Source organism: Notamacropus eugenii, chromosome 4, assembly GCF_028372415.1.
Source record: "Notamacropus eugenii isolate mMacEug1 chromosome 4, mMacEug1.pri_v2, whole genome shotgun sequence".
Taxonomy (NCBI): domain Eukaryota; kingdom Metazoa; phylum Chordata; class Mammalia; order Diprotodontia; family Macropodidae; genus Notamacropus; species Notamacropus eugenii.
Genome location: NC_092875.1, coordinates 17472428 through 17498232, shown reverse-complemented (window position 1 = coordinate 17498232; position 25805 = coordinate 17472428). Strand labels below are relative to the sequence as shown.

General features: G+C 44.7%; 1 protein-coding gene across 3 annotated transcripts in view; it reads right to left on the bottom strand.

The window, feature by feature from the left end:
- The window catches only part of TTC28 (tetratricopeptide repeat domain 28), a 702579-nt gene that overhangs the window by 278603 nt on the left and 398171 nt on the right, over positions 1 to 25805 (bottom strand). For all 3 annotated transcript variants that reach the window (XM_072600072.1, XM_072600073.1, XM_072600074.1), the window contains exons 4-5: positions 16602 to 16874; positions 15290 to 15420 (exon numbers count right to left, since the gene is read on the bottom strand). In XM_072600072.1, the coding sequence (XP_072456173.1) occupies positions 15290 to 15420; positions 16602 to 16874 (404 nt within the window). The remainder of the gene's footprint in view (positions 1 to 15289; positions 15421 to 16601; positions 16875 to 25805) is intronic.

Here is a 25805-nt window from a genome sequence, read left to right as displayed (position 1 = left end):
AATTCTCACCAGAACTATTTAGTTCAATATTTCATTTCAAGGATGCTGAGCATTTCAATGAGTTCAAAAATGGTCACTGAAAACGTGTCTTGTAATGTTCATTCAGAGTCTACCCATAACTTTGGATGGAGTCCAGTGCTCAGTACAGAGAAGGCACCTTAATTGAGATCTCTGACCCTCTGAACGAACAGGGAACGGAAGGAAGAGAGAACCCCATGTATAGTCCAAAGAGTTACAGAATCAGAGCCCAAAGGCCCAGTTTGCTGTCCTTGTTCTGCTCTTTCCTATTGCATTTACTTGATGTCCCAGAGATTCACTTTTCTCATTTTCAAATGGAAGTACCAATACTTATCCTCACCTCCCCCCCCAAAAAAATCCAAGCTACTTGCCCCCTCTATTTCATGAGGTTGCTGTGGGAGGCATTCTGTGAGTTATCTTCTTTCATGGAAGGAGAATTTGGTGCAAGGCCTGCGATCAGAGGATGCTGAGGCAGGACTCTAGGTCAAGGGTGTTTCACAGACAGAAAGCCTGCAAGCAGTCTGTTTGCTTTTTAATGAAGGGAGTGAAAGCCAATTTGCTTTTTACTGAACAAATCTCAAGTTCTGACAATGGGAAGGAAAGCTCTCCTGTGGGAAAATCCTCATCATCTTACTCCCACCCACATAATCAGAACCAGAAGCGAAACAAGGCCAAAAATTACATTATGACCAAAATGGACAATTCAGACTCAAGCTTCTCCAAGTCAGGGTTCATCACTTCACCAGCGTATGATTCCCAGCAGCCCTTGGCGTCTCAAGTGGCCTCACAAGCTGTTGTGGTGGGTGAGCCTCTGGTGATGGACCTTCTCGCAGAGCCAAGGCAGACACATGGCACATCAAAGGGCCTTTCCAGTCCAGAAAGGGAGAACTGGCTTATAGGGACCATCCCAGAAAGCATGTTCTCTGATTCCTGGAAACTACCTGGGGACTCCAGGGACATGAGGACTCAGCCTTTGGGTATATAAGTGATGAAACTCCCCGAGTGCCTCCCGCTCTGCATTGGCCAACTTCGTACACAGGAGCCACTGATTCAACAGACCTTCTAAAAGAAGAGATGGTTTCTTGGTGGGGCTTTGGCTGTGCCTCATCTGTGTGGCGAGTCATATACGTGGTCTCTAGACTTGGGAGAATGCGGGGGGAGGTCCTTGTTTCCCCACTCCATGGCCGTTCCCCACACACTGGGTAGACTCAGTCTGGTGGACAAGCCCTTCAGCCCCCAGAGGCCTTTGATGCTTTGCTTTTCCTTTGTTATGTTAAGTGATCAAACATGGTTCCCAAGGTATCCAGACTTGGGGCTAAACTGGTGAATTCCACAGGTCAGCATGTCCTGGGTCCGATGAGTAGGCGTGGCAGCAGCAGGACTGGATCAGAAACTGCTTGAGATGAGTGTTGGGATAACACAGAGCCACAGTGCAAAGTCAGCCTCTCATAACCTGCTTCATGTTCTGATGATGTTTGAAGGCTCTCTTCCCAGCAGAGAGACATACCCACAAGTACGGAAGCCTCTTCTAGGTTTATTTTCTCAATTGTAGCAGCCTGTCTTTTGCATTTCTTTTTTCTTTTTTTCTCCCACTAGTAGTATTTTACGTCTCCAATTACATGTAAAGATAGCTTTCAACATTCACTTTTACTAACAACAAATGTTAAACAATAATAAACATATCTAATTAAAAAATTTACTTTTATAAGATTTTGAGCTCCCCATTTTTTCTCCCTCTCTCCCCACCCCCCCAAATGGTATGTAATCTGATACAGTCTATACATGTATGTCATATTAAACATATTTCCATATTAGTCATATTGTGAAAGAAGAATCAGAACAAAAGGGAAAAATCACAAGAAAGCAAAAAAAGGGGAGAAAATAGTCTGCTTCCATCTGTATTCAGATTCCATAGTTCTTTCTCTGGATGTGGATGCATTTTCCATCATGACTCTGTTGGCATTGTCCTAGATCACTGCATTGGGGAGAAGAGCTAAGTCTATCAAAGTTGGTCATCGCACCATGTTGCTGTTACCGCTCTCCTGGTTCTGCTCATTTCACTCAGCATCAGTTCATGTAAGTCTTTCCAAGTTTTTCTGAAATCTTCCTTTTCATCATTTCTTATAGCACAATAGTACTCTATTACTTTCATACACCACAACTTGTTCAGCGATTCCCCAGTTGATGTGCATCCCCTCAATTTCCAATTCTTGGCCACCACAAAGAGAGCTGCTAGAAATATTTTTGTACATGTGGGTCCTTTTCCCATTTTTATGACCTCTTTGGGATACAGACCTAGAAGTGATATTGCCAGGTCAATGGGTATGCACATTTTTATAGACCTTTGGGCGTAGTTTCAAATTGCTCTCCAGAATAGTTGGAACCACATTCTCACTTCTTAAACCACGATGCCCAGAACTGAACACGGCATACCAGATGAAGTCTAGGAACTATTCCAAGAAGCTCTACCCTCTACCCCTTTTAATGCAGCCCAAGACTACATTAGCTGATGGCAAGCAGGAGGAGAGTGGGGGCAAACCTGCTACCAGGAGGGCTCTCAGGCTTCCCTGTCTACTGATGGCAGCTGGCATTGAGGTGACAAGGTATACTTAACAAAAATCAATGTACATATTTTTACAATAGAAAATCCTGCTCTCTGTGGCATGGAGGCATCCATTTTGTGAAAAATAACTTCCTATATGACTCTAGGGAACAATTGTCCATCAGCACATTAAGAATTGGTGATGTGGGGGGTCTAGGAGTTCTCTCTCCCAACAGTTCCCAAGCCTTCTAGAATTTAGTAGAGAAGTCTAAAGTGCCTGAGGCTCAGGATCAAAGACTCACAAGGAACCTAAGTCTTGCTGCTTCCAAGCCCAACTCTAAGCCACCTTGAAAAGCAACAGACAAGGGCGCAGCTGCCAAATCCTCTAAGGTTGTTCGTGGTGCTCAATGCTGCATTAAATACTTAATTCATAAACAATCGGTTGTCAGTCAATCAGAACCACTCACTCCTTACCTACAAGTGAAAAATAGATTCTAACTCACTAGTGCTGAGTGGTCAAAGCTGGGGAACACTGGGTCTCAAAATGCCACAGCAAAGACTCACACCTCCCCTCCTGTGACAGAGAACCTACAACATGAGTATTCAGCAGCCCAGACCTGGGCCAAGGTCACACATACCCAACTGCAGCAGTTTGTGTTGGCTGCAAAGCCAGAGTCTGGTGACACCCATCAGGAGGCACAAATTACACTGTGTCAGGAAGAAAAGAAAACAGGACAGCTTAGAAGCACTGTTTTCTATGTCCAAAAGCTGAGCGCCCATCAGGTTCCCGGGCTGGTGTCAACCACCGGCTCTGCTCTCAACAGCTGCAGCTCTAATGAGTCAGTGCCACCATGCAAAGGGTGGGACCAACATCACCTCTGTGACTCTGACAGCCTATGCAAAGTCCTCTCCAGCACTGACATCTCACACCTTTACTAGCTTCAATATTTCTATTTTCTTACAGAAAAATGGACAGAAACAGAGCTAAGAAAGAGAAACCATATGCCTGTTTGGAGTTAGAAACATATCAGGACAATCGAGGTACCAAAAGGACCCACTCTGCTCAGATAATCTATAGCATCATTAACAAGATTCATCTATCCAACAGAACATCTATGGAAAGTGATGGAAAGCAACAGAATAGCAATGGGATGGAGGGGACAAGTCCTGGGCTCCATTCTCATTCTAGTTCTGCCATTTACCAGTAACACCTCCAGGGCAAACCCCCTTTATATTCTGGGTCTCAGTTCCTGGCCTCAAGAACCTTCCAAATCCTCTCCACCACTAATGTTGTACGATTCTGGACTGCAAGTCTACCCCACAAGTGGGCTTAGAAAGGATCAGGCCACTACCAGGACTACAGTTTAATATCTTAGAGTATAAGGGTTGTGTGGGCTAACCTGGGAACCCAAACACTATTTATCATATGGTTACTATGAGGAAATGGATCTTGAATTTCAACCCAATGACTTACGAAAAAATAACCAACAACAACAAACCAGCCAATCTTTGGAAACAACCTATTTGTAATTTGGGCACTGCCTGGATACACAGAAGTTATGAGTCAGCCGGCTGGATCCAATCAGGAAAGACTTCCTGAAGGTGGATAGAGAAGAATTCATTTTTAAAAATAAGTTTGTATCGATATCTTTCATTTTTATATTACCTACATTTCCCAATAGGACCCTCTTTGCTCCTCCTCCAGAAAACCATAGAATTAGACTGTAAAGAACAGGAAGGAAAGCAATAGACTTATTCTGTGCACAGTGATGACTGCAGTGAAAAGTGCAGCCCCAGGACACAAGAAAAAAGTGTGAATTCAGACCAAGACTCTGTACTACCTTAGCAGCCACGGAAAACAATCCACTCTTCATTGCCTGGTTCTTTAGGAATCAGCAGAGAAGTATGTGGATGACTCTGAATTAGTGAAGATAATGAACCATTTAAGGCTGTTGTACAAAGGATGGACTTAAGAGTTCAAAGGATCTGGGTTTGAATCTTAGCTCGACCATTTATGATCTTGGAAATTCACTGGCTAAAGGGCTTTTCTGAACAGTTTGCTCAGCTGTAAAAAAGAGAATAATATTTGAGTTACTTACCTTGCAACTACCAAGAGCATCAGATGAGATAATGTAGGTGAGAGTGCTTTTGTGACCATAAAGCCCGTCTATATTTCAGCTGCAACATGCTAATACTCAGGCACTTAAAGTGGTAGATCAGTTCTGTCTGACTTTAGACTCCTTCTAAAGTGACATTTAGAATGTCTGTCACTGATCTGGGGTGGAAGCCCTCCCCAATGCCATGCATGTTTTATTTCACTTAATACCAAGATATCTGGTGTTTAATTTAAATTCCTAACAACAAACTGATTTTACCTCAAAGAACAGTTATTAAAGAGCTTGTGAAAGAGACATTAATAATGATACCATTGGATGGGCAGCGGCTCATTCACCATCATTTCCTTACAGAATACCCAATGGAGAGGTTACAGCTCCAAAATCAACAAAAGAAGTTAGAAGCTGGAGTCCCATTTCCAGAAATTATGGGTACAGAAGTCTTCCCTTAAAACTTTTTCATTTAATTTTATTTTCTAAACTTCACAAAACGTCACATAAATGAACATTTTCATACATACTGTAGAACAGAAAAAGACTGTGTATGACGCCATGAATTTCCATTAGACAGTTTGCTTTTCTTCTTAATCATTTAATAAATTCAACATGAAACTTTCAAAGTTATATTTTCTCTAACTTCCTTCTGTTCTCTTTTAATTTTTTTCCTGGGATCAAGGCATCCCTAGCTCCTCTCTCCCTCTTTCTACGATTCCACTGGAATGAAAAAAATAAAAAATTCTTGTAACAAATAGGTATAGCAAAAAAAAATTCTCACATTGGCCATGTTAAAAAATTTATGGCTCGTTCTGCATCCTGAATATAGCTGCATGGTGTAGTGGATGGAGTACAGCATTTGGAGTCAGAAAGACTTGAGTTCAAGTCCTACCTCAGATACTTACTAGCTATATGACTTAACCTCTTTATGCCTGAGCTTTCCTATGTATAAAAAAGAATTGATAATCCTAACCTTCATGGGGCTGTTGCAAAGATCAAATGAGGCAACATAAGTGAGGTAGTTTGTAAGCTTTAAAGCGCTACAGAAATACTAGGTGGTGGTAGCAGTAGTAGTAGGAGGAGGAGGAGGAATAGTGGTGGTGGCAGTAGTAGTAGGAGGAGGAGGAGGAGTAGGAGTAGTGGTAGCTCCACTCTGTAAAGAGGTAGACTGCCGCAGTCAATGTCACTGTCATTTCACTGGTCTCCTGAGTTCCAAGGTCTTTCAAAGCTGTTCCTCCGACCATTTCTGGTATTCTCTCAGTTCTGATCATTTACTCCGTGTCAGTTCTACAAGTTCCACCATTCCTTTCTTATCACACAATATTCCACAACATTTGTGCAGTTCCCCAACGCCATTCCCCACAGGCACCCCTTAGTTTCCAGATCTACATCACTCAAAAAGACCCGCTATAAATATTCTGTGTACACATGAGTCCTTTTTTCTTTCTCTGATCACTTTGAGGAGCAGGCCGAAGTGTTCTTGCTGCGGAAGCCTGGTTCCAAACTGCTTTCCATAATAGATGGACCGATTCACAGTCCCACCAACAATGCATCCATGTGCCTGTTCTCCCCAAGCCCTTCCCACATTTGCGAACTGCCTTCTTCGTCATTTTGGCAATTTGATGGGTGTAGCATTGCTTTCACTTGAATTTCTCTAATTATTAATGATTTGGAGCATTTTCCATATGGTTATTGACAGTCTGGGTTTCTTCCTTTGAGAGCTGCTTGTGCATGTTCTTTGACCATTTATCTATTGAGGAATGGATTCTTGTTCTTATAAATTTGAATCAATTCCTTATATTCCATGGATATGAGGCCTTTATCAGAGAAACATGTTGCAAAGCTTCTTTTCCCCAGTTGACTGTCTCCTTTCTGATTCTAACTGCACCAGCGTTTATGTGTGCATGAATGCTTCAAATTCATATAATCAAAACTGTCCGTTTTACCTTCTGCAATTCTCTCTAGCCCTCGTTTGGTAACAATTCCTCTTGTTGCAGCTGTGTAGGATATTTTGTCCTTGCACTCTCATCTGTTTATGATATGGCCTACAAATGTCTTTTCCATCCTTAGAAATGAGTGGAACAAGACAGCATGAGCCCCTAGTGGGCTGGTGGGAAGAGGCTTGGGAGCCCAGCTTGGCATTGGGGTTTCCACAAGGGCCTGTTCCCTCACTCCCTCTCCTTTTCATCCAGTTCTTTCTGCTCTCTTTGTGCACTGAGATGCTTGTGGTAACACCCCTTGGCTTCTTAGCTTCTCAGAACAAGGACACGCCTTCTGCCCCGAGCCCCCATGGTCCTCCTAAGTTTGAGCACCTCTCTCTGAGGCCCCTTCCAGTATATCATGTTTTCCATCTTCTTGGTCCAGTTGTCTCCATGATTAGACTAAGCTACTTGCAGGCAGGGATTGTCTTCTGCCTTTCTCTGTAGTCCCAGCACTGAGCCAGGGCCTGGCACACAGTAGATACTTAATAAATGCTGGCTGAACTGACATGAAAGCCCTTCACTCCCTTCTTACAGGCTCCTTTTTGTGACATGTTACACTCTACAATCATCTTCTGTCCCTCACATCCCATCCCAGGCTCTGTCCCCTATGCCTAGAAAGAATGAGAAAGAGCACAGGAGCTGGGGTCAGGAAGACTCAGGTGCGAATTCAGCCTCAGATGCTTAGAAGCCATGGGACCCCAGGCAAGTCACTTCACCTCTGCCAGTCTCAGTTTCCTCACCTGTAAAATGGGGGAAAAACTGCATCTACCTCGCAGAAAAGTTAAGTAACTCATGGGATCATGTTTGTAAAGCACTCTGCCAGTCTTTAAGTGCTACGTAAATCTCACCCACATGTTCCCAAAGCGTTAAGTCATTCTAAGCAGTCTGAAGTTATTAAAGGACACACAGATGTACAGAGATCCCAGTAGATCATGATGTTCTCCCTCCTCAACTCTGCCTCTTACAGTGCTCGGGGTCCTCCTCATGCCCCTTGCCATGAGCTGCTCTCCCTGGTGAATAGCCTTGCACCTATTCCCCAGATGGATGCAGGATCCCAGATGGCAAGAAGTGATGCTTTTCTTTTGCTGTCCCCAGCACCGAGCACAGGGCTGGATGCAAAGACTCCTGAACAGAGGAATCTGGGGACCAGCTCCATGACCCAGCTCTTACACTACCCCTAGTCTGTAGAAACCTCTGCTTGTCAGGCCTGTTATTTTTCTTTCCCATAGGCCCACTCACTCCACCTGCCCACCATCTCCTCATTTAACAGTGGTTCCCAAGCATTCATCAAGTTCTTCCTATGTGCCAGGCCCAGCACTGGGCACTGGGAACAAATGAAGGTGAAAATGCAGACCCTGCCTTGGAGGAGCTCCCAGTCCAGCGAGGGGGACATCACACAGACAACGAGGCGTGCAAGATAAAAGAGGGAACCACAGCCAGTTTCCTGAAGAAAGGAGGTCCTGACTGGCACTAGGGGGAATCCAGGCCCCCAAGAAGGGGAAGGACCATAAGAATGCTGGGCTTGTGGGCCAGGGCAGAGTGAGGCTGCTCCCTACAGTATTTGCAAGAAAGGGTCATGCATGGTAAGGACAGGCTTGAAAAGCCAGCCCAATGACTTCCTCTTCATTCTTGCAGGTAAGAAGGAGCCACTGGGGTTTCTGAGGATGGGATCCCACACCTGGATCTTCTCTGTCTGCAAGCTTCCAGCTTACAGCCTGACCAGTGCCTCTGTGATCTGGAGGGCATGAGATGGGACCCCAGCCCACACCCCCTTCTCTATATAACACTGCAGTCATTCCAATCTCCCAGCTGCTGTGACCCCTCTGCTGAGCCAGCTTCCCCAAAGTATGAAGTCATGAGTCTGAAACTATTTCTGCAGACCCCGAAGTCAACCAAATGACAGCCTTCATTCTATCTCTTCCTTCTCTCTTCCCCAGCCCCCTCTGAGGCGGCCCATGGCCTCCCCAAGTCTGAAGGTCCCAGGGTAAGGGGGTCACTGAGCGGCCCTAAAGTCCTCCGCTTCGGTCCCTGGCTCCTCCTCCTGTGGACATCATTAGTTAAGCTGGGCCTATTCAAGGACCTATGGCTTTCAGCATCAAAGGCAATATGGCCTAGCAGATAGAGAACTGGCCTTGACCCTGGCAGTCACTAACTACTGGGTGACTCTGGGCAAGGAACCTCATTTCTCTGAGCCTCAGTTTCCTTACAGGTTAAAATGAGAAGCTTGGACTACGTACAGTCTTTTTTAGTCCTAAAAATTTAAGAATCTCTTTTTCCTTTTCCATAAAATAGGAATAATGAGAATCCCCATGGCATGGACCTCAGAGCATCCCAGTAGGGTTTAAATGAGATATCGGACACCAATGCTCAGTGACCACAATGCACTGTAGCAGGACAGTGTATCCCAGTATATTGGCATCAGGACAGTGTCCTTTTGTGACTCATTTTCCACTTCACTGGATGTTCACTTGAATTAGCCTTCTTCTGGACAGAAATGCTTCTGTGTGGGGTTTTGAGGGGAGGAAGGAGGGGGGGCGGGGTTGGGGAGAGGGGGGAAAAGGGAGAGCCCTGCTCACCAGAAGAATTGAGATCAAGCTTAACCCCTCCCTGTGCCACCCTGCCCCCCATTTTCCCCCCAGGCAGCTCCCTGCTAAGGGACTCCTGGTTACCTAGCAGAGTGGCCAGAGGCAGAGGCAGCCTCACCATCTCCCTTCTGCAGGAGAGTATTTCTGAGGGCAGGAGGCCTTGCTTATTATGTATCTCACAGACCACATAAGTCATTCTGAAGAACATGCCATTTCATCAGCAGGGAAGAAAAGCTTTTTTTTTTCTGCAACAACCCCCAAAGGTCCCAGGCACCTGATTTACGACACCAAGGACACAGGGGAAAATAAAGAAAGCCAGGCCCCACCAACATTATTGACCGATTTCTCCCATCGAGTCCCAGGCCTCCCTGGTCAGAGGGAATCATGGCTTGACAATCTTATTTGTTTCACAGCAGCCTGTGACACACACAATGCAGGAAAGGTTGCCAAGCCTTTGGCTTCTGAACCCAATATTCCCTGAGAGGACTTAGTTCTCTGGTACAAAGGGACATTTTTACCTTTGAACCCAACCTCCTGGACTACTGGAAGTCAAACAATTACCTCATTACAGTCGCACACACAAAAACCTCTGGGTGGAATTCACATCAGTGCGACTGCAAACTTTGTAATAACATACATGGCATAAAAATGTCTGCAGACTAGGCCAAGAAAAACAGCATTGTGTTTGGAGGAAGTGCTGTGGTCAAGATGATGTCATCAGAAAGCGTCAAATTAATTTCCTGCGGTTACATCCTACAGGAAATCCAGGAGCTCAGCTTTCTCAAAAACCCAAGAAGCCATTTTTTGTCAATAACTGCTAATTAAGAACCCAGATGTGTGATAAATTTGGGACTGGCGTGATTAAGCTCCTTTCTTCATAAGTCCTAGAGATAAAATCCCATTATTAAAGGTTTAGGCATTAATGGGATCCCAAGAAATCACCCCTACATAATGGTAGATTTCACCATTGGCAGTAGGGCAAGTAACATTCCAAAAGACTTGGGAATTAGCTGATGTGGACTCCTCAATCACGGGCCCAAGAGAGAGGCTGGAGTCCAAGCTCTTCTCCTCACTAACTGGCTTGATGGAAGGTCAATCACTTCCCCTTTGAGCCTTGGTCTCTTCATCTGTAAAATGGATTACGAATCCTCACACTCTCTCCCTTACAGGGCTGCCATGAGGACTCACTGAGAGGATGAATTTATACATGATGAGCTAGTAAGAATTCCTTCACTGACTTGCCCATGGATATGTAAGTATGGTGCAGCAGCAGCAGCAGTAGTAGCAATATTAACATGTCCGTAGTACTTACTATGTGCAGGCACTGTGCTCTACAAACATGACCTCCTGTGATCTGCACCCTAACCCTGGGGGGCAGATGCTATTATTATCCCTATTTTCAATTGAGGAAAGTGACAGTAAATGACTCTCCCAGGGTCACACAGCTAACAAGTATCTGAGGCCAGATTTGAACTCAGGTCTTCTTGACTCTCACCTTAATGTTCTAGCCACAGAGGTACCTACCTACCCCTACTAAGTCTGGGATGCTAAGAGATGGGGGCAAAGTCAGGATCTGAACACAGGTTCCCCGACTCTTATAAGGAAATTGAACGGACACAAGGACATTCTGCCATTTTAGTGACTGTCTCTAATGGCAGCTGGGTAAGAAGGGAGAAAGAATGCTGGCCTGGGAGTCAAGACGACCTTAGTGCAAATCCTACCTCAGAGTCACTTCACCTCTGCCCGCCTCAGTTTCTCCCTCTTCCTCGGAGGGTTATTGTGAGGATCTAAAAGCTAACAAGTATGAAGAAGCCCACTGTCTTTCTGATGAGAGAGAGGGTCTGCTGGAGGAGCCCCACTGCCCAAATGACAAATCCTTCAAGCGAAATACGAGGACTGTTATCTCTCAATAACTTGTCCTTCAGAGCCAGGGTGGATGACATGACCAACTCAGAGAAAGTTCACATGATCTTGCCCCTCCACTGGGGCTGCTTCTGGGAGTCCCTCTGCTCTCACTCCTCTCCCTTCTCCTCCCCTCTCCTTCCCACCCCTTCTCTTTCCTGTCTTCTTCTCTCCTCTCTCCCCGCCCCTCTCCTCTCTTCTTTTCTTTCACCTTGCTATCACCCCCTAATATCATTTCCCAGCCTTCCCTGTAACACATCAGTAGGGTCCAGTAACACAAATCAAAGCACAGTCCCTGGGTGGCAGGACAGGCCTCAATCTGGGCCCGGCCACTGGCATCTCTGCTGATAGGCAGAAGGCAGGCCTCACCAGAAGGGCTGGGAATGCACCACACTCCCATGTCCCACTCTGGGGCTTCCCTGACATCTCTGTGCTCTGACAACCAGACTATTTGTCCTTCTATCATGTTGCATCATCTCATACAAGTCTTCCCAAGTCTCTCTGAGTGTTTCAGCTTCATCATTCATCACATTCAAGTACAAAAATGTGTTCAGTCACTGCCTGATGATGGGCCCCTGCCTCCCTCCTATCTCTTCTCCTCCTCTGGACCTGCTTTTCTCATTATTTTTGTTTGTTAGGAGACCTTTGCTTCTGTCTTGGACTCCTTAGGGGTTTGTACCTAGTACTGCTATTGCTGGATCAAAAACTAGAGATACTTCAGAGACTTTTTTAGTATAATTTAAATTTTCCCAAACAGATGGACCAATTCACAGCTCTACCAAAAGTACGCCTGCATGCCCGTCTGCCTCCAGCCCCTCAAACATTGACGATTTTTGTTTTTCGTTGTTTGTGCCCATCTGATCCTCTCTCATTTTACCAGTGAGGAAACTGTAAGGAAACATAATCTGCCCAAGATCATACAGGGAGTGAATGGCAGAATCATGATTTAAACCCTGGTCGCTGGAATCCAGGGCACGAAGGTGGTGCAGTGGATGGAGTGTTGGCCTGGAATCAGAAGGACCTGAGTTCAAATCCAACCCTCAGATCCTTATTAGCTGTGTGACACTGGGCAAATCACTTCACCCTGTCTGCCTTGGTTTCCTCATTTGTAAAATAAGCTGGAGAAGGAATGGCAAACCACTCTAGTATTTCTGCCATGAAAACCCCCAGTGAGGTCACAAAGAGTCAAACATGACTGAGGGGAAAAATGGCCACATTAGAGTCCAGATCCTGAGCTCTCTTCCCTATATCCTGTTGCTAAATCTTGAGAGCCCAAAGGAGAAGCAGATAAAGAAGGCCTAGTGATATGGAGAACAATTTAAAGAAGATGACCCAATGTGTCAGTAACAGCTTGGCCCTGGGCAGCCTACTTGGCTGGGCTGCTTATCTGCTGTGTGACTGCAGACAAGTTCCTTCCCCTCTCCGGGTCGCAGCCCCTTATCTGTCTAATGCCACAGCTGGACCTGCAGCCCCAACTACCTGGGATTCTCTGCCATCAAGTTCCTTCTGGTGCTGACGTGCATTGGTTCTAATATGTGTGAGTATTTCATCCATGTGTGTATATACACACAGATGTACATATATGAAACACAAGATCTTTACACACGGGTTGTGGCTGTCATTGACATTATTCTATGGGGTGCACTGGACCCACAGCAGAGGGACAATGGTCCCGTCCTGTTCTGTCCACCGGGTGAGCAATGGCACAGGCAGCATCTCTGGGCCAGGGAGCACTCAGCACTCTCCTCCACGTTCTAACCCTGAATGCAGCTCCCTCCCACCATCTGTGGCATCAGGGCAGATGTTTATGTAAACTGAGGCACCAGCGAGGAAGTCAAGTCTGTCAAAGAAGCTCTAGAAGGAAAGCTCACCACTCCAAGGACACCTTGAAGATTTGAGAAAATGGCCAGAAAAAAAATGAAGGTCAGCATGTAAGTGTGTAGGATAGTACACTGCAGAGAGAGGGAAAAGCTGAATCCCTGGGAGGTATAACAGCAGTAATGGCAACCCATGAAACAAAGCATCACAGCTTCTACTCACGCATCACATGAAGGACTCCAATAAACCAGCAAGAGATGTAACATGAATAGTGTTACACCACTGTACAGATATGGAAGCCAAGGTTTACAGGGGTGAGGTGTTTGGCTTATAAGTAGTGGAGCTGGGACTGAACCCAATATGTCTGCCTCTCAGTCCCATGCTTTACTCCCATGGTTCTGTGTGGCCTCCCAGTCACACTGGACCACAGACCAAAGAGGAAGCAGCAAAACAAAGCTAAACCACATGCAAGCATCCTGGATGCACATTGTTCAGGTCGTTACTGAAGTCCCATGAGTAGATCAAGGCTTTCCAACTTCAGAGAACCCCAGAGAAGGTGGAAAAGGCCCAGAGGAGAGCAGTCAAGATGATTCAAGTTTCATTAAATGGAACCTCTGAGCAAAGAGCGACTGGTATTTTTTCAGAATGGAGAGAGAACAGCCCTTGGATAATGGCAGCCAGCTGTTCTCTAGCTCCCCACAGAAAAGAGAAAGGTAAATGGGTTTAAACAGCCCTACAAGCACCCAACCCCTAGAGGTGAAGAGCTTCCTGGATGGATAGGAGGTTGTTGAATTTCCTTCCTCCAGGTCTTTAAATCCCGAATCAGCAATGCGTTAGTCTAGGCTGATATCGGGAGAGGGGACTGGTCCAGATGACCTCCCCATGTCCCTCTGGTCCTTAGAATTCACTGATTTGTTGAAAATGTACAAAGGCAGAGATTTACAGAGCCGAGATAACCCTGACCATACTGAAATGCCCTACTGGGAAGATAAAAGAAAATCAATAACGTTTGCCTTCTCATTGTAAAAGATACCAATTGTCAAATTAATATTTCTTTGCCATTAATCAGGGCATAGTTCCTTCCATCTAACCCAGTGAAAATCTATGGCTTGAAGTTTTAGTGATAGATCAACATCTCATTTATCTGATACTTTCACAGAATCAGCTGCACATGAAGAAAGAATGAGCTGGGACATTTAGACTTAAACCACCACGACTTTTTATTTTCTTTTAACTATTTGTGATGGAAATCTCTTTTAAGAGCATCTCTCACACACACACGCTTGCACATACACATGCACACGCACATACACACATGCGTGCACACACACATGCACATGCACACACGTAAGCACACACACTTGTCTTCTGAATTCTTTGCAATGGACATCATCTAGCCTTTCCTAGGAGTTTCTGGGGCGCTCACTGTCACAAACATCAATCATTTATCGCCCAGTGCTCTGGGTGGGCGACGGCTTCCAGCGCTAGTGAGGGGACGGATCTCGCCACGGTTGGACTCAGCAAACACCATCCAGGAGGCTTCAAATGATACTTGCATCCGTTTTTGATCGTTTTTCCCTCTCCTTTCACTCAGCAGACAGCTCCATGTTAATTCTGTCTTGTCTCCTTTCTAATCGCCTGCAATTTACTCCAACCCAGAAGCAGAGTCAGAACACACAGGCTCTGTGTGGGGACCTGGGCCTGCCCTGCCCTGCCCCAAGTTCATGAGCTTCAGGCAGAGGCTTTGTGCCTGGCAGCTCTTCTGGGTTCAGAATAACTGGGATTAACAGATCACTAAAGCGTGACTACAAATTGTGTTACTAATACAATACCCCTTCACAAGAACTGAGAGCAAACCTGTGAGAGGCAAGCATGTTTACAAATGATTTCTCCTGATGCCCATCTCCTGACTCGTGGGCACCTTCCTGCCACTGTCCCAGCTTCTCTGCCCATGAGGAGCACTAATCCTTACCTGGGGTCACAATAACTGGGTGTGAGCTCTAGTTACTACAATCCTCAAGCTCCTGCCATAATTCAGATGAAAAGCACATCACTGTTGCTCTCCTGAACTCCCATAGTTCTTGGATGACCCAGCTTCACATACCTGCAAGACCTGACAAAATACCCAAAACAGCTGACAGGCCCTGATATCAAAAAGAAAGGCTCTCTGCTAAAGGAAAGCTTTAGGACAGGCTCCATTCTAAACCACAGTTAGGATCACTGCAGAGTCAGGTACACATGTCAGAGACCGCCTTGACAGAAGAGATGCCCTGTGTCCAGGGGAGGGGGCGCCGTCACCAGGACTCCTGGCTCCTCTGCCAACAGACATCCTACCTCTCGGTCCTTGAGCTTCATGGCCAGTACCAGCTGATGTCTGTGATTAGTGAGCGCCTCTCGGTAATTTCCTTTGGAGAAGAATGCGGAGCCCAGATTCCCATGAGCTCGGCATTCGCCCGTCTGGTCACCTGCATGGAGATAAGCAAATGGAAAGCTTTTGTGAGGCCCAACGTGAAGGGTTATCTCTTAAGGACATCCAAATTAAAGAACTCCCTATTTTCCCCATGAAATCTAAGCCTTAACTCACTATCTCCTAGAAGAATGATTTTTTTCTTCCAATGACCCTGGCCAGAAAGGGCACAGAACTTAAGCCCCTGCACAAGGAACTGTTCAGCCACTAAGATCATAACACATGCACCAAGTAAAGGGTTTAGGCATCCAGGAAATGGGAGGTTAAATACCTTGACACAAGCCAGACGCTCTGTGAGTCCTCTCCTGCTCTGCCAATGACCCTTAAACACCAGGCATGTTCAGGTACTTGATAGTGGGTACACACCCACTATCAAACATTCCTTTTTCTCTCAGACCTGATTTGGACCTAAGGGTCTACAAAATTTGGCAGAGCTAACTGTTAGAAAGGCTTCTCAGTCCAAAGCTTTGCATGCAGGTAGCACTTAATGCTTGCTGAAACAAAGGTGTCAGGTGTCAGACCATGGTGGCCCTGTTATGACTGTTTGCTTTGAGATGTTCTCAAGGGGAGCAAAGCCCAACAGACACAGAAGTGCCCAAATGGCACTGACACAGAGCCCAAATCCCACGGATCCACTCTCAAGTCAAACAGTTCTGTTATCGGGGGGTATACTTCATTATTAGAAACATGACAGTCCCTTCAATAATGTACTCTGAATATAGAAGAAACAGAAAAGACTGGGACAGAGGGCTGGTGACCAAGTAAACATGGCTCTGTAACAGAAAGGTAGACTGAGATCCTGGGTGCCTATGGAGTAAAAAATGTGCCAGCATCCAGGGTTGCATGTCTGCCCCCCGATCCCTAACTGCCCCCCTCAATCTGGAAATTCCCTGAGGACAAAAGGCCCCTCTCATCTAAACTTGTCATTTTTCACTGATGAACTCAAATCTCCAAGGAGAATATAAACCCTTTGTCACCTCCATCTTCTTAGAATCATGGTAGGGGTTACATGAAAAACCAGCAAGACCTGAGCCTCTCCAGTCAGCCAAGAGGACTGTTATGAATCATCAGGTTTCTCAGCTGGGCACACAGTAGGCCCTCAATAAATGTTTACAGATGAATTTTCCACATGTTCTACAAGAATCGCCTAAAGGCCTGTGAAGGCCCTCAAACCCATACCTAAGGTCTTGGCTACATCCAGATCCTGTTGCATATAGCCGGTGCTTTTCTCGGTGTTGCCCAGGGACCAGTAAGCGCTGCTCAGGGCAGAGAAAACAGAGCCTCTGAGCTTCAGGCTGCAAGTGCCGATCTTCAGGGCAGCTTCCAAGACCACTACGGAGGCACCGTGATGGCCAGCTGTCAGCAGTTCCTGGCCAACCACAGACACCACCACAAAGGGGCTCTTGTCCAGTTTCATCTTCTGGAGTTGCTGATACGTGGGCTCGAGGGACTCTGAAAAAGATGAGAATCAGAACCAAAATAGCAACAGCTGCCACCCCCTGCAAAAAGACCTCTTTTGGAAGTTGCTCCTAACCCATGTTGGCAAGCCACATTATGAAGTGCCTGTCATGTGCTGGGCTCTGGTCAAACTCAAGGGGCTCCCAGCCTTTAAGGGGCTCTCTACCAGCTGGAGACAGAAAGTCCTGTGATAAGGAGCTAAAAGAGGGAGAAAACAACAGGGAGATCCTGAAAGGGCTCCCCAAGAGAGGGCATCTGATAGTCTAAGAGCTGGAGGTGGGAAATGTGTGCTCAGGGAGGGCCTAGACAAAGGCACAGATAAAGGGAAAGGTAGAGTCTGACTATACCATAGAGGACACCATCAAGGCTGGAAAGGTGGGGGGAACCAGCCTAGGAAAGGATAAGGAACTGGCATTTTACCCTGCAGCCCCTGGGAAACACTGAAAGTTCTGGGCAGAGGAATGGCATGTTCCTACCTGTGCCAGAGGGTTCCCAGACACAAATATCAACAAAAGCTCTAGAATGCTCATGACCTCAAGCCCAAATACCTGTCCGTGGCTATCAATGCCCTCCTCAACCGAGAATCATCCCCAGTAGGGTCTTATTTCCTACTATTACCTAACACAAACACTCTGACAAGCCATGTTTATTCTCCCTCAGTGCCTTTGCACAAGATAGACCCAGAACCCTATAAATGTTTGCATGTGGATATTTGTATATGTCCACAGAAACAGTCTATGAAGACTACAACACAATTTCAAGTGAGACCATGTGTGCAAACATGCTGAGAACTATAAAGTCATCATGCAAATGTTAGTTATTATTTTATGATGAAAACTTTTTATGGCATTTTAATGTTTACAGGGAACAGGAGATAAAGAGTACAATGTTATTTGCATTCCCCAGATAAGGAGACACGTAAGGAGGTTCATCTTAAGGTTTCACACTTGGTAACCACTGGCAGCGAGATCTGAACTTGCGTCTCATGTGGAAAAAGCAAACAAGAGAAAAGAAGAGAATGTGTGGGAGAAGCGGCAGAGACAAAGACACAGAATAAGGAGAAGTGTTCGATCTCTCCACATGGATGGATCTGGATCTGGAGTGAATGAAGAGCAGCGATCACAGAGGATTTCAAACTCTTTGGGAAGAAAAATGCCACGTTGCTCCCGGCTCAGCCTTGCACAATTGGACAACATGGATCAATGAACAGAAGCAAAGAGAGGAATCTGCATATGGGACATTTCCTCTCTGTATTCAGAAGACATTACTAAGCACCTCTGACTTGCAAAGGCCTGCTCCAGGCACTCAAAGAGATACAAAGTCTAGGTGCCCTCAAGACACTGAGAGCTCAGCAAGGAGACAGCACACAAACATCACATCACATTAGAAGTAAACTCCTGGGTTACAAAACAAAGTCTGACAGGAGGCCAGAGGCAATGAGAAAGCTCAGCAGTGATGATCCTGGGAAGTGAGTCTATCTCATGCACATGACATAATCATGGAAGTCGGAAGAATGAAGCTAGCACGGAAAAATAAAATAAAGAACACAAATGAATTTTGATAAAATGGATCATTTGGGCACTGATTCTGAACTGGAGGCAGCTGCCGCTCAGTGCTAGGAGCCGGAATGGGAAGAACACAGATGAATACAGGTTCTAGGCCCCGCTTGGGCACCAAGAACTTGGGAGCTCTACAAAAGGGGTGTGGGCGTCCTCAGTCGGGAGAAGGTTTTCTCCTCGTTGGAGGTCTTCAAACAAAGGGGGCATGATCACTTGTTTGACCTCTAATTTATAGAGGGCTACTGAGTTTTTTCCCCTTTGGGTATGGGTTGTCCCAGTTGGGCACTGAGGTCTCTTCCAACTGTGAAATTCCACAAATGTAGAACTAGCTGGGCTGCCCAAGCTGACCCAACTCTACTCTCAATTCCTTCTGCTGCTTTCAGAAAACCAAAAGGCAGGAGTTTGCTCAGGCTAAGACAGCAGTACAGCGCTTCCCTGGGCTGTAACAAAATTCAATCAAACAAGTGGAGAACACAGGAACTGGAGCAAGATGGGGAATGGGAGGCTGTGTGACCCTCCACCAAGGCTGGGGCCACTTCTGTCCCCCCAGAAATCACCTGGGACAGGGACTGAGACCTGAGAAATAGGAACTACCTACTGTGGGAGGAAACTGAGAGGGCTTTGAGGTCCAGCCTCCAGGGAAGCCACTATCAAAGAGGAAGCAGTCAGAGAGTGAGTGACAGAAGGAATATAAGGAGGGGAGGGGAGTCCAATTACTGAAGATCTCACAAGGATGAAAACTCAAAGACTCTAAGCATAAGCAGATAAACCAATAGGGACAGTTAATAACAAAAGGCAATATGGCCTCCAGATCAACTAAAAGAGTCCAGATATCTATGAATAAATATTCCAAGAAAAAAGAAAATGAATTAACACTCAATGAAGCAGAGGGTGCTATGGATTCCCAAGAGAGCATGGAACCATAGCAAGATGTTCCCAAATGGTTTAAAGGAGAAATAAACATAGTGAGAGTCGAATTTACAGCCTGCACAGCAGAAATAACTGGCAGACCAGAAAACTCGAATCCATGGTGGCAAAGAAACAAAAGAGAAGATTACTAACTGAGAAGGCAGATACACAGAAGGACAACTAGAAAAAGAGAAGCTAAAAGCAATAATGTTAAAAGAAAACAAGCTCTCCTTACAAGCAAAATATATTCCCAAAAAGGGCATGCGTAGAATAACTTGATCTCAGAAGAATACAAGTCAAAAAACTTACCACGATGTAAGAAATATTTTAATAAAACTGTCCAGAATTTCAGAGCACAGGAAACAAACTGTCAATAGGAAGAATCCACAGATTACCTCCAGAAGAGAAAAGAAAGCCCTATGCTGTAAACTCCAAGACACACAGTGCTTAAGTTTAACAATTCCAGTGACAAACACCACATTCTCCATGCAGCCAGGAGAAAGACCTTCCAATACAGGGGAAAGGAAATTTGAATAAAATGAGAAAAGAGCCACTCGATCTTCTCGAGTGTTATTTCTAGTACTGATTTCCTTTGTTCTATGCTCTTAAGTTCCTTAACAGCTCTAACATTCTGCAATGAAGACAGGGAGGGGGAGGCAGCCTCTCGGCCTAAAATTGCTATCTTCCAAGCTTAGAATGCCAACACATTGTCCCAGGCTCAGCTTCTCTGCACTAGACTTAGATATAAAGAAAGCAAAATATTTGCAAATCCACAGAAAGAGAGAGAACCACTTATTACAAGCATGTCACGTTTTATGACAAAATGGTATGTCTACCATACGTATAACTATTTATTCTCCTTCACAACTCTATTTTAAAGCATCACTGGGAAGGATATAAGCCGGAAATCAGAAGGGCATCACAAGGGGAAAAAGAAGCTATTTCTCCATGAGAGTTAGCCAAGCAGCAAGGTGCAACAGCAAGAACATGACCCCGAATTCAGGTCCCAGCTTCTGTTAACTAGCCAGCGGGCTTCCACTCATGGTCACCATGTCTCATCTCAGGCTTTCGGTTTTCAGAACTATAAAAAGGAGGTTAGACCTGAAAAGGTGATGCAGTGGAAAGATGCTATATTTGGAATCCCAAAGGCTGGGTTCAAATTCAGGCTCTACTGCTGTGTCGCTTGATACCAGTTCGGTTAGCCCTGAACCTTGGCCTTCTGAGCCTATAGCAGGAGGGAGCTGGACTCAAGTCCTCCCTCCCGAGTACAAATGGCTGTAAGAGATATCTATGGCTTCCTCTTACTTTCTTTAGGCTCTTGCACGGAGCCCTGACTGCTGCCAGGTGGCATTTCTTTAGCAGCTGCTGTCTCTTTCCTAGAAACCAGCTTCAGGTTGGCTGCTCCTTGTGGAGCATTGAAGGGCTGCTGGCCAACTGGACTGGGTGGAAATTCAATTTTTACAATTTATGAGTTCGTCTCATTTCTCCACAAAGCATCTCTTGCCTGAATCAACATTACCACGGCAACCTCTAAACCAACTGAGTCCTAAAGCATTTCTTCCTTCAATCAGATAACTACAGAGTGAAATAAAGAATATTTTGAAAGTGTGGGGATACCCAGGAACACACTTGAAGAGCAGCCCAGAAGTGGAGATGACCTAATGAACAAGGTCAGGTACAGACAGAAGAGCTGAGGAACTTCCAGAAGAGAACAACATCTCACTGTAAGATTTGCTGCAGAAGTTAGGTGGAACCCTCTACTAGTCCCATGTACAGGAAGGAGAATGGGCCAATTCTGATGGACAGTTAGAAGAGAATCAGAACTCAGGATCTCAGAGTTAGGAGAGGCATCCAAGGCTGCAGGAGCCCAGAATGGGAGCAGGATGGGACCTCAGAGGCTGCCTCCTCCAATTCCCTCATTTGACACTTTGAGGACACTGAGGCCCAGAGAAGGTGACATGCCCCAAACCACACAGTCAGGAAGTAGCAGAGCCAGGATTAAGACCTCGCTTCTTTAAGGTTCATATTCCTTGTCTTTCTACTACCCCATGCCACCTCTCTGGGAAAGAACACCCTTATGACATCCCTCAGCCAGACTCTGGTTGATGACCTCCTGTGAAGATGACCCACTCACTCCTGAGGTGGAACCTACTCGGGGTTACCCCTGGTGTTTGGCAAGTGTGCCCTTTCCATCAACCTGAGCTTGCTTCTCAGTCACTTGAACCCGCTGCTCCCACTTCTGCCCTTTCCAAGGGCCAAGAAGAATGAGGCAAATCCCTTTCCTCCATAATAGACCTTCAGATGGCTGAACACTGCTCTCATAACCTGCCTGTGTCTCCATCAACCCTCCCATGGACTCCAGTTCCTTTCCCATACTCCTTGCCCTCTGAACAAACCATGAATGTCAATGTCCTTCCTGAAACATGTCACCCAGAACTGGCCAGGACAAAATCAGCGAGACTCCCACCTCCTTGTCACTGACCTGCAGCCTTCTCAACAAAGCCCAAGATCTCCTTAACATTGGGAGAGTTTCCCTGCACTAAAAATGCCAGCTCTTTTTGAAATGAGCTTTTTTCTAGGTCACCTGGGCCAAATGCCTCATTTTCAGAGGAGGAAACTGAGGCTCTGAGAAGGCAAGATCACAAGGCCAATCAGAAGCAGAGGTGAAAGTAGAATCTAGAGTCCAGTCCCTGGTCTCCAATCTTTCAACTAAACTTCACTATTACCTATTTTTTCCTTAGGGAAGCCAAGATCTGGATGCACTCAACATATTTAATTATAAAGACCAAATTACAGGCTACAAAGGCCTTGGAGTAAACTGTTTAGTATCTAAAAATATATGTAAAATGGTGAGAGTGAGTGGAAGCTCCAAATTTCCCAGAACTCCCTATGAGAAAGCATGGCCACCTGGTAGTGTAGAGAAAACTGGCATTGGGCCAGAAAGTAACTCCTGGCTCTGGTACTCAGGAGCTTTCTGGCCCTGAACAAAGCATTTAACCTCTCAAATCTCAGTTTCCTCATTTGCAAAATGGAAAAAATAACACAGACAGCTTACCTAATGAGGCTGTTATGAGGAAAGAACTTTTAAAACTATAAAGTGCTAATGTAAATGCAAGCTATTATTATTACTATCATAATAAGAAAATACTGACAATTAGTAGGATTCTACAAGAGAAACTGCCTCAAGGTAAAAGCTGGACTTATAACAAGGAAACTCAATCTTCAGGTTTTAGATGGTAGAACAAGCTCACGTGGGCAGCTTGGGATTTCTGTGGTTTTCTTCCTTGAATTTGTGTAAAACGCGCAATGCCAGGCTGATTGAAGGAGGCACAGAAATTCTCACTGAATGCACTCATGCCACCCTCGGGGCAGCCCCAGGCAAGCCTTGAATCCCCATGGAGAACCAGTCTTCAACACTCAACTCTCTCTCACCTTTCTTTCAGCACCCACCACTACCTTCACTGTCCCTTTCCCTGAGGTGCTGGTATGGGGATGCTCCCACAACCTTCCTACCAAAACATCAGCCAGCCATCATGTTTACTGATGGATAGTGAAGGACGGTTGATCAAGGCAATGTGGGGCACTACGTCCAAGTCATAGGACCGGACCTCAGGTTCTAGTTCTGCTTTGTACTAGCCATGTATGAATGAATGAATGAAAGAAAAGCATTTATAAAGCACTATGCTAAGTGCTGGGGATGGATACAAGTTATTTATTTGTTTTTCTAAAGCAACAGAAAATTCATTCAAAAAGCTTATATTTTAATAGAAGGTGACCCATATAAGGGAGAGGTGATCAGGGAAGGAAATTTGTTCTGAGAAGATGAAAAAGGGGAAGAGGAAAATACAGCAGCGTCAGAGAGAAAATGAGATGGTCTGGAGGCATGGAGGGATGAGGCATGGAACTGAAGCTCAGCTCCGCTCCTAGGGCCCACTGAGGAAGAGGGGAGCCAAGGTGGACCCACCAAGGAACAGAGGAGCCAAAATGCATACACTTAGGCATCAGTCCAAAGATGAGTGGTTCAGCCTAGCCAGGGATTGGGGCCTGGATTCAGGAAAATCTGTGGATGGAGATTAGGACTCAGATCTGGTGCAGGTTGAGGTTGGGAGGGTGGGTGAGGCAGGTCATTGCGGACAGACATGTGGTGAGACAGCCTGTTGAGTAGATGAATGACTCAATGCGACATAAAGCTGAAAAACTGTCTGCTATTATGTTCTAGCCACCTGCGCTGGGATCCTCCACTTCCCCCACACACGTCTTAAAACTAAACCATACGGGGCTAGAAGGGAAGAAGGGAGTCTTTTGTTTCATCTAAACTGTATCTTTTCCACACCTAGAATAGGGCTTTCCACATAGCAAGCACTTAGTGCATGTTTCTCATTGATTTATCAAAGCACTTTATAAAGGTAAGCTACTGTCACATCCGATTAAGGCAATGTCCCACCTAATGTTATGAAAAACATATGATTAAGTGAAACAACATTTTGGAGGGGACAGTTAGTTTCAGAGTGGAAATATTTTAAATAAGCAATGAGCCAGCAAAATGATGTTGCATGAAGATTTCATGAGTTCTGGAAGGGGGTATACTGTATCAAGGGCAAGGGCAGTGGATAGAGTATCATGCATAGAGTCAGGAAGACTCATCTTCTGAGTTCAAATCTGGCCTCAGATACTTACTAGCTGTGTGACCCTGGACAAGTCCCTTAACCCTGTTTGCCTCAATTTTCTCACTTGTAAAATGAGTTGGAAAAGGAAAAGGCAAATCACTTCAGTGTCTTTGCCAAGAAAATTCCAAATGGGGTCACAAAGAGTCAGATACAACTAAAAAATGACTAAACTGAAAATAATATATTGAAGGTATAATATAATAAATGCAACATAAAATAGGGATCTTAATGGTGGTACTATAAAGAGACACTGGTAGGGGCAATGTGGTGCAGGTTATGCCTGCATTACCATTCTTTTCTCTATTACCATCACCATTATGATCATTAATATTATCCATCCTATGGGAAAAGGCATTTTAATGAGAAAAAAGGTCTTATCTCAAAGTAATGATTCTACTAGTAGAATTCCATGCATCATCATTTTCATTAACAAAATAGTTACCAAGCAACTAGGATGTGCAGACCATGTGGAAATATGTATGGTAGAAGTGAGAGCAAGAGACCTTCCTATGGTCATTCCAAGAAAAACAAAAAACAAAAACAAAAAACCTTAGCTACATATGCATAAAGTCAGCATTGGCCAAGCATTTCCTTTCCCCTTAACTATTATTGTTGGCTCCATTTCCAAAAGCCAGAGATATGCTGCAAAGTCAAGAGAACTGTAGAAAAGCTGCTCTAGGCACCAAATTGAGAAGAAAAGCCTTTGTGACCAAAGATATTTCTGGTATGTCACTAAGGTGAGAAAGTGAAGAAAATGCCATGAAAGAAGGGAAATCGAATGTTAAAAATAAACAAAAAAGAGAAAGAAAGAAAAAACAAGGTAGGTTACACTTATTTCATTTTAGTTTTGTTTCTTCTCACAGGCTACTTCCTTCTGGAAGAAACTTGATCACTTCAACACATGGGATAAGTGATTATTCAGTCTCTGCATGATGAGCTCCAATAAGGAAGACTCCAGGACTTCTTAAATGAACTGCACCTCATTCTTTGACTCACTTATTGTTTAGGATGAAGTTATTACTCTTTAATTATAATAATTTAATCAATAGCTCTTTATTGAATATAATTTTATTGCATTGTGATCCATTAAAATGAATTAAATATTTCTATTTATCTGCATTTTTGTGAGGTTTTTAACGTTCCAATACATGATCAATTTTTGTAAAGGTACCATACACAACTGAGGAATGTATACACTCCCTTCCATTCCCATTCAAAAATTTCCCAAGTTCTATCATATTGAACTTAAAAAAACAATTCTATCCAGGTGCTCTATGTCTTCACTTTGGTTGATTTTTGTTGGAGCTGCCTAGGTCCAAGGGTGATAAATTGGGGTCCCCTAATATAATAATTTTATTTTCTATTTCTTCCTATAATCCTTTTTCTTTAAGTATTTAGATGTTATGCCATTTGATGCATATAAATTTAGTAATGATATAAATTTAGTAGTACCTATAGTACCTTTCAGCGAAATGTAGTTTTCCTGTTTATATTTTTAAATTAAGTCTACTTTTTTATATTTCTTTGCTGGAGATCATGACTATAACTGCTGGGTTTTTTTTTACTATATCAAAAGTATAAAAGGTTTTCCTCCAGTCCATTATTTTAACTCTTTGTGCATATTTCTGTTTCAAATACACTTTTGTAAACAACATATAATTGGATTTTGCCTTTAATACACTATGCTGTGCTGTTCCATGCACATATCATTCACATGCACATCTATGATTTTTAATTATATGTTCTATCATACTCTTTAAAACTTTTCCTTCTCTTTGTTTCCAACCCTG